This window comes from Bactrocera tryoni, chromosome 5 (genome assembly GCF_016617805.1).
Source record: "Bactrocera tryoni isolate S06 chromosome 5, CSIRO_BtryS06_freeze2, whole genome shotgun sequence".
In the NCBI taxonomy this organism is placed as follows: Eukaryota; Metazoa; Arthropoda; class Insecta; order Diptera; family Tephritidae; genus Bactrocera; species Bactrocera tryoni.
Genome location: NC_052503.1, coordinates 3,837,189 through 3,845,277, shown reverse-complemented (window position 1 = coordinate 3,845,277; position 8,089 = coordinate 3,837,189). Strand labels below are relative to the sequence as shown.

General features: G+C 35.4%; 2 protein-coding genes across 2 annotated transcripts; both read right to left on the bottom strand.

Annotated features, from left to right (window-relative positions):
* Window positions 1-1,993: 1,993 nt before the first annotated feature.
* LOC120776905 (serine protease snake-like) lies at window positions 1,994-4,205 on the bottom strand. The gene is made up of 7 exons (XM_040107976.1): window positions 4,076-4,205; window positions 3,887-3,963; window positions 3,651-3,766; window positions 3,160-3,312; window positions 3,085-3,088; window positions 2,300-2,497; window positions 1,994-2,152 (listed from the first exon to the last, which is right to left on the bottom strand). Exons 1-7 carry the CDS (start codon window positions 4,188-4,190, stop codon window positions 1,994-1,996), a joined length of 822 nt encoding a protein of 273 aa, XP_039963910.1. The 5' UTR covers window positions 4,191-4,205.
* Window positions 4,206-5,798: 1,593 nt separating this feature from the next.
* LOC120778800 (serine protease snake-like) lies at window positions 5,799-7,713 on the bottom strand. The gene is made up of 8 exons (XM_040110803.1): window positions 7,643-7,713; window positions 7,346-7,561; window positions 7,154-7,236; window positions 6,960-7,075; window positions 6,739-6,891; window positions 6,467-6,564; window positions 6,137-6,279; window positions 5,799-5,972 (listed from the first exon to the last, which is right to left on the bottom strand). The coding sequence occupies exons 1-8, from the start codon at window positions 7,707-7,709 to the stop codon at window positions 5,799-5,801; spliced, it is 1,050 nt and encodes a 349-aa protein (XP_039966737.1). The 5' UTR covers window positions 7,710-7,713.
* Between the last annotated feature and the right edge of the window lie 376 nt (window positions 7,714-8,089).

Here is an 8,089-nt window from a genome sequence, read left to right as displayed (position 1 = left end):
TTATCTAAAGAGGCTTCCATACATTGGAGAACATTTTGAATAGTGTTTAATCAATAGTAATAGTGCGACCTTCTGCTTTTTTCTAGATGTTTCTGGCCTTCTTCCTCGGTATCCTACGTATTGGATTATATAGTATTTGTTGTTTTTGTCTAAAGTCTCCTTGAATGCTGCTAACAATTTGCGAAGAAGGTTTTCAATTTCTCGACTTCAAGTAACTAATAGTTTCAGGTCTGCAGTCGGAATTAAACTGATCCAAACAAAGAGTGATTAAAATTTCAATGAAATTTCAGCTCCCAACTGACAATAACGTATAAGCAAGCGCCTTACTGTACAGAAAACAAGTTTTATTTTGTTTTTGAAATATGCATTCCGGGATTGCCAGATGTTTCGGTTATTTAACAATTAATTTCACAAATTCAATTGCAATTCTAAAGGCACGCGGAAATCACAGTATTGGTCAGAATAAAAAAATGGAAACAGTGTTCAACCACTTTGGAATATTTTGAGTACAGTTATATAGATTATATGAAGTTGCTCGACCATTTCGATATCGCTTACTTCCACTACAATGCACCTTTAATAGAGCATAAAATATAACACTGCTGTCGCAAGAATATTTGCCCCAAACACACGACATTAAATTTACAATTGAAATAGGCCGGTGAAAATGGTAAACTAAACAACACTCAAGCTTAGCAGCAATATAAAACAACAAAAACGATAAGAAAATCAACTAAACTAATATAATTTCTTATTTATTTAGAACATAAAAATATATACAAAACCAAAAAAATTTTATAAAAACCTAATTGAAGCATTTTTATTGACAAATTAACAAGAACAACAACAAAGGTGCAATATGAAAGTATAAAAAACAAATTTAGCATTGAAAGCGTGGCTGAAGTGAAGAAGAAGAAGCAGAAATGCACAGTTCATATGACAGCAATCACGAAAATTTGCAGCGATTGGATTTAGGCAACGAATTTCATGCATATGTATTAGGGTGGCACATGCCGCACATAGTCGGTATAATATGCCCGTCGGCAGTAAAATTTGCTATTTATTTGACCGCGACCGAGGCAGCACACACAGATATATGTAAGAGCATGCGCGCTTGTGTGTGAGCACTGATTTTAGGTGGCGCCGACGTGCAATTCACTTTCTTTGCAACACCTTCTGCCAAGCTGGCACATATGCTTGCATGTAGGTATGTATGTATGTACTATGTAAGTGTGTATGTGTTTTCCTCTCAATTTATATTCCATTTTATAGACGCGGCGTGTCTGCAGTATCACGATTATGTTAATTCGGTGAATGATAGCCTGCTGCAACAACAACAAAGCGAAAGTGTTTTGCACATTTTCCGTAGAATGACTAAGGTGGCGACGACACAATGCACACCTTATCAGCGGCCACTCATGTTGCGAACAGGCGTTGATGCGACCGCGTCACAGCTGATACACTTATCCTTCGTGAACATGTGTATGGTACATAAACATATGTATATAATCCACTCCTCTTTGGAAATACTAATAATTCAGTTGCGAAATAGTTACGCAGTAATAGTCTCATCAATAAAACTGTTTCTAAATGTGTGTGTGTGTATTTCGCGGCGTCTGGTGACATAGTTGTGCGCAGGCGCAGGCGTCACATGTTTTGCATAACATTTGACCTCTGTTACACCGCATCCATGTATTATTTGGAACTATCTGCGCCTCCAGCTGTTTTGCGGTGACATCACTCCACAAGCTATTTGGCGGATAGTGTGTACAGTTAGCGGCAAAACGTGCCGTTATTTATGCGGAAATTTCAAATTTAACGAACCTTTAAGTGCCACAAAACCAAAAAAAAATTTGAAATAACCACAGAAAAGTGCTGTTATGCAAGCGGCGAAAATGAAGATATTTTTAGGTTAGTTTTTATTGAACTTTTACGTTATAGTTTTTGTTGCAAAATTGTTGTGTTACATCATTTGTAGCCTTTGCTTATTTTCTCAGTATACGATTTTTTCAATCCAGTGTATATAGCTGGCGACACGCGTGTACAGCCCAGGCACACCAGAACCACAACCATTGCCGAAAGAGGTGATGCCAACCACGTAGGGCATTTCGTAAAAGTAACGGTACATTATAATGGGTCCGCCAGAGTCGCCCTATGGTTTTAAGAAGAAAATATTTATTGCAACATATTCAACGATTAAATGGAAGAACTTTTCAGCAATAAAAATTGATGAGTTCATGTGTTCGTTGTATTTTTTTCAAAATTAAGCAAAGCACGTGTTTCAAGTTTATTTCCTCACCTGACAGGTGTCGCTCATTCCAACCGTATCGTTTGCACACAACTGCGAATGAATAATTCCATGATAAAGCAAATGGTCATCTTGCTCGTAGTATTTACCACATGCTTCATTAGTCAGAATGGTAAGGTTCGTCTTCATTAAAGTGTCCGATGCTAAACCGGCTGAGCATGTGAAAATATACATACAAACTACGTAAGTATATACTTAATACTTTAAATTTCACAACTAGAAAAGTAATTATTACAATCAAATGAAATATCTTGGAGTAACCTTCACCAACTTATTTAAATTCAATTTTCATGCTAACGACATGGTGAAAAAATGTAATAACCGTTTTCATGCCTCAACTACAAAAACTTCATTCACTTTAAAAAGAGATACTCAAATAAATATATCTACTCAAATTCTAAAGTACTCCCTTTTAATAAATATGCAATAAGAGCAATATTAAGGTTTTTCGACCATGTTCGGAATTGTGACAAACCATTGATTTCTTTTTTAATTAGTTTTAAGTTTTAAGTTAGTTTTACGACTGAGTCGTAGCCCTCAGAATACATTTAAAAATATCGGGAGCAAGCATTTATTGCAATTTTTTCTTTTTTTCCTTTAGACTAAGATCTGTTTTCGGAAACGTTTGTTTAAGATAAAATATGTATAGTCTTAAGTTATAACTTTCTACTTTTGTAAATAATTTGTATTTTTGTTTCTTTTTGGTCTCAATAAATGAAATTTGAATTTGAAATTATCTACCAACAACTATCTTCACTTAATTTTGCAGCAGCAACACTGCTTTATAAAACATAATTATTAAGTGAGGCAATAGTTTTGTTAAAGTTAAAAGTATTTGAGGAAATTTTTACTAATATGGCTCCTTCAAGCGTATAATTGCAATATCGTTGTAGGCGCTCGGATATTCATGGCCAGTATGTATGTAAATTTCATCGATTTCGAAATCCTTTGCATGCGTATCGCTTAGGTTGAAACCGCCAGGACGCACCACAATAAGGGGCTCACTGAGATTTCGGAAAAGATTTTAGTAGTAGTATGGACAGTACGTATTAGGATTACCCAAAAGCTAATCTTTCGAATTCATGGATTAGATGAACCTCCGGCTTTTTCGTAGAATTAAAAATTTTTCACTTTTAAAGCTTTTATATATACGAATTTTGGTATTAAAACTAACCCCACTGAGGTAGATTGTTTAAGGAATTTTATGCTCCACAAAAATGTGCATTGTGAAATATTTTATTAATATTTTCGGTTAGAATAAGTTCAGTTTAAACCATGATTTCGACCGGTTAGTTTTTTAACCCAAGTATGTACATATGTATGTTATACATACTTTGAATACTTTGAATGAAAAAGACAGTGCGCAGCTGTCAGCAAATGTCTTCGATCGATTAAAGCGCCGCCACATTTGTAGATTACCCTGTTGACCGTAAACAAGTCACGCCAACCAATGGCGCCCTGTAAATAAAATAAGACATAAAATAATTATGCAAACGCTAAATAATTAAATAATACAATTGCAAATAAAAAGTATGTGCAATGCAACAACATTTTCAACCACAACATTAATTCACTCACCATAAAAGGGAATTCATTTCTCTCTGCCAGTTTGCCACGCACTATTAGCTGATATCTCGTGTGATCTATGCCACATTCTAGGGTTTATAGAGATAAAAATTGCAATCAGCATCTTCAATTATACATTTGCAAGCACAAACAGAAGAAATAACAATATTTTTACAGAAATATTGCCCTTATAATACTCACGAATTTGCGGTATTCTTTTGTCCGCCGGCACATCCCGATATGCACAACAAATGAGTTGTGTACTTTTGTTGTAATTACAGGCACCCAAACATATGTCTTGTGATTCCTTCGCCATCTGACGATACACATCGCGCGTCACATAGGATCCAAGCCGGTTTCGTGTGGTTAGACAGCTTTGATGCACATAACAGCCCATCACTGTGGGGTCACAAGAATTATGCGTTACTGATGGATTTGCAGAATAAAGCTTTAATATAAATTTTCTAATTACCCAAACTTGAAAAGTGCACGACAAGTAAAGCAATATTGCCGGTGAAATATAAAATCTGCATTTTTAAGCGGATTTTTCCCAGTATGCCAGGCGGTTAGCGTACACAAGGATGACTAAACTTGTTCTGGCTTTTAAAGCAAGTTAAATGCAGTAATGGCGACTTTCCAAGAATTTGTGTCTACTAGCGACCACAACTTGAGGTTAATAACTAGTGTCTACTAAAGTGGCGAAAAATGTACGCGCATTTGAGTTGGAGTTAAATTTTGTGTAAAATTGTCCTTAGTTATATTTTGGTGAAAATTTAGTGAGATCATGCTAAAAACTCTCATTAATTATATGAAAATCTCAGGCCAGGAAAATGACAACGTGCTTTCATACCTCAATTTATTTTCCAAAAACTTTCGGAAGATTGAATTTGTTTTAAGTGAAGGAAACGTTTTTATATAAATCATTGATACTTGAATTTAAACTTTGCCTACATTTAGGGTCTAAGAATAAAACAATACTTAAATAAAAATTACTATTGGCAATAAAATTAGTATAATTGGTTGCGTTGAAGTTTACTTTGAAGAAAACACCAAGAGTCCCATATAAATATCTTTAGCAAACAAAAGAGTTTGGTTACAAAATTATTTTGGAAAAAACAAAATACAAGAAATAAACATGAATCTTGGTTGCACCGAGTCTGTAATACCCTATACAAACACAAAATAGTCTTTAAAAGAACTTGACTTTGATTGTTCTGTTTGTATGACAGCTATATGCAGAAGATTTCCGATCTGAACAATTTATTTGGAGATTACACCTTTGCCTTAGACAATAATCCATGCAAATTTTTTTTGAAGATATCTCGTCAACTAAAAAAGTTTTCCAAACAAACACTTGAATGCGATTGCTCAGATTGCATTTCAGTTATATGCTATAGTGGTTTGATATCGGCGGTTTCGGCAAGTGAGAAGTTTTTTGGGAGAAAAAGACGTGTGCAAAATTTCAGATTGTTATTTCAAAAATGAGGGACTATAAAGACTGCAGAACCGACGGACATGTATAAATCGAGTCAGCTTGTCATGCTGAATATTCATATATGTGACCTGGTCTACGAAAAGAGGGCTAACGTGCGAAAACTAGTTTTCTGGGAAAAGCTGTTAAAAATATTCGTCAGTTTCTCGTTATCTCATTAATTGTTCTCCTTTTTTTGACACCTAAGCCCCCTTTTCGTAGACCAGGTCACATATATACATTTTGTATATTTTATATAGACTCTGACATTTTCTTCTGGTTGCAGTTCATTAGCCTACATTTAGGAGAATAGGTAACAATTATACGTTGCCATTTTATTTCTATGTTTAAATATTTATTTTCCCATATATATTCATTTCTATATAATGACAATGTTTTCGTACAATTTAAAACGCAATATTTATTCTCTTACAATATCAAAATGAGACACGTTTAATAGTAGACAACTTTCTCAATCCAGTCAATATAGCTGGCGACCCGCGTGTAAACTCCTGGTGCTCCAGTGCCGCAACCAATGCCGAAAGAGGTGATACCAACTATGTAGGGCACATTAAAATAATTCGTGCCAATATTACGGTACATTATAATAGGGCCGCCAGAGTCACCCTGTGTGAACGATGTATTTTAATAATTAAATACTATAACATCAAATAATAAAAAATATGCAACAATATATTGGAAGAAAATTTGATGAAATTATTCTCGAAAATGAAAGACAACTGAGGTGAAATTTTTAAAATCATCACCTCTTTGGCAGAGTTTCAACTCACCTGGCACGTATCACCCCTTTTTACCGGGTCATTTGCACACAATTGCGAGAATATAATGCCATCTTCCTCATAATATTCGGCGCATTTTTGATTTGGTAGAATACTCAGCTCGGCCTTCATTAATTTTGACGATGATAAACCGGCTGAATATGCGGAAAGTAAGACAAAAACCAATATTATTAATTACATTTAAGAAATTCACCAAATGTTGAGTATAATTTTTTCGTTTCATAATTTTTTCCTCGGCTTTAATCTTCCTTTCACGAAATTAAGCCCCTCTAAAGATCGCTTGAAAAATGATTTCTAAATATTTTCATATTTCTAACTCACCGAATTGTGTATTACCATAACCGATAGCCGTAACATTTGCCGCCTGTAATGGCTTTGCCCACAAACATGCTGGTCCAGAGTTAACGGATCTGCCGGCACTGCAACCAAATTAAACTTTAGTACTGCGAAAAAAAATCTAAAATTTAATGGTCTAGTGTCTGCATATGAAACAGAACCAAAATTTTTGGCTAAACAGTATTGAAACTCAAGGTCGCCAAAGGCACTTCCCAAAATTCGACTGCCTTCGCAATTCAGAAAGTTATTCTACTTACTAATATTCCTCTTTCAACAGTAGAATTGCAATGTCGTTGTAAACACCCGGATACTGATAACCTGGATGCATGTGGATTTGATCGATTTCAATGTCCCTCGCCTCGGTATCATCTAAATCGAAACCACCTGGGCGCACCACAATTGGTGGTTCACTGAATGTGCAAATGCGAAATTAAAAAGATAGTTTTTAATGTGCCGCTATATACATATTCATACATACTCCGAATGGTAAAGGCAATGCGCCGCTGTTAGCAAGTGCCGACTGGTGATCAAAGCGCCACCACATCTGTATGTTATGTCACTGCTGCCAAAGGTAGAGCGCCAACCTATGGCGGCCTGTGAACGATTTTTTAACACAAATTTTTCTTTTAAAATTTTTTAAAATGTATGTGGGTATGAAAGCTACATACTCACCATAAACGGAAATTCATTTTCCCTCGCAGGTTTGCCATTCGTTATAAATATGAAGGAGAATTTGCGGTGATCTCGTTCACATTCTGCGATCAGAAGGTCGAATAATCCAATTTAAACAGACAAACATATAAATATGGTATTTTTATTACAACGTTTGCACTTTTTATTCACACATTCACTTATGTCACTTACGAGTTTGCGATATTCTTTTGTCTGAGGGCTCATCTAGCGAGGGGCAACATAGAAATTGTGTTGTTCTATTGTAACCGCACACACCCAAACATAAATCTTGCAACTCCTTGGTCAACTTGAGGTAATTAGCGTGTGTTACATAGTTGCCAAGCCGGTTTCGTGGTGTTAAACACGGCTGATCCTCGTGGCAAGCGATTGCTAAGCGCACAATAACTGCTGTAAAATATTTTTTTAGCTTTTATTCAAAACCTTTATTATAAATAAATAAATAAATAAAATAAAATATTTTATGTTTACCTATAAGCAGCAATTGTGCTCCTGCTAGTAAGCTGAAAAGCTTTGTGAAAGGCTTTGGCTTATACATTTTGCTAGAGTTTTCCTTTGCTTTTCGCTTCAACTCCAAGCGAGCGCAGCGCATCTGATCACAAGGACCAGCAAACTTGTTCTGAAAACTTGCGGTTCTTCGTTAGAAGAAGATGCAGTTGCAGCATGTTCGCTTACATACAAGTTTAAAGAGGCGAACACCTGCTAGCAACACTGATAAGAATATCGGTACATTTGGCTTGTGGGTAGAAATCACGGTTTAGCAAAGCAAAAAATAAAAATGCCAACATTTTCATAATAAAGATAAAAATGTACCGTTATTTCTGTCAAAAGTAGTTTGCACCACTTAAAAGTGTTGACTTTGACTTAGAAGACGAAGAACATCCTAGACGGCCAAAAAATCGTAAAGACGAGGAAATC

Coding starts and splice junctions, on each gene's coding strand:
- LOC120778800 (XM_040110803.1), bottom strand. CDS start 7,709: ATGTATAAGCCAAAGCCTTTCACAAAGCTTTTCAGCTTACTAGCAGGA. Junction 7,562..7,642: donor AGCACAATTGCTGCTTATAG/GTAAACATAAAA, acceptor AATATTTTACAG/CAGTTATTGTGCGCTTAGCA. Junction 6,565..6,738: donor CTGTTGAAAGAGGAATATTA/GTAAGTAGAATA, acceptor ATTTGGTTGCAG/TGCCGGCAGATCCGTTAACT.
- LOC120776905 (XM_040107976.1), bottom strand. CDS start 4,190: ATGGCGAAGGAATCACAAGACATATGTTTGGGTGCCTGTAATTACAAC. Junction 3,767..3,886: donor GAAATGAATTCCCTTTTATG/GTGAGTGAATTA, acceptor TTTTATTTACAG/GGCGCCATTGGTTGGCGTGA. Junction 3,313..3,650: donor CACTGTCTTTTTCATTCAAA/GTATTCAAAGTA, acceptor CCGAAATCTCAG/TGAGCCCCTTATTGTGGTGC.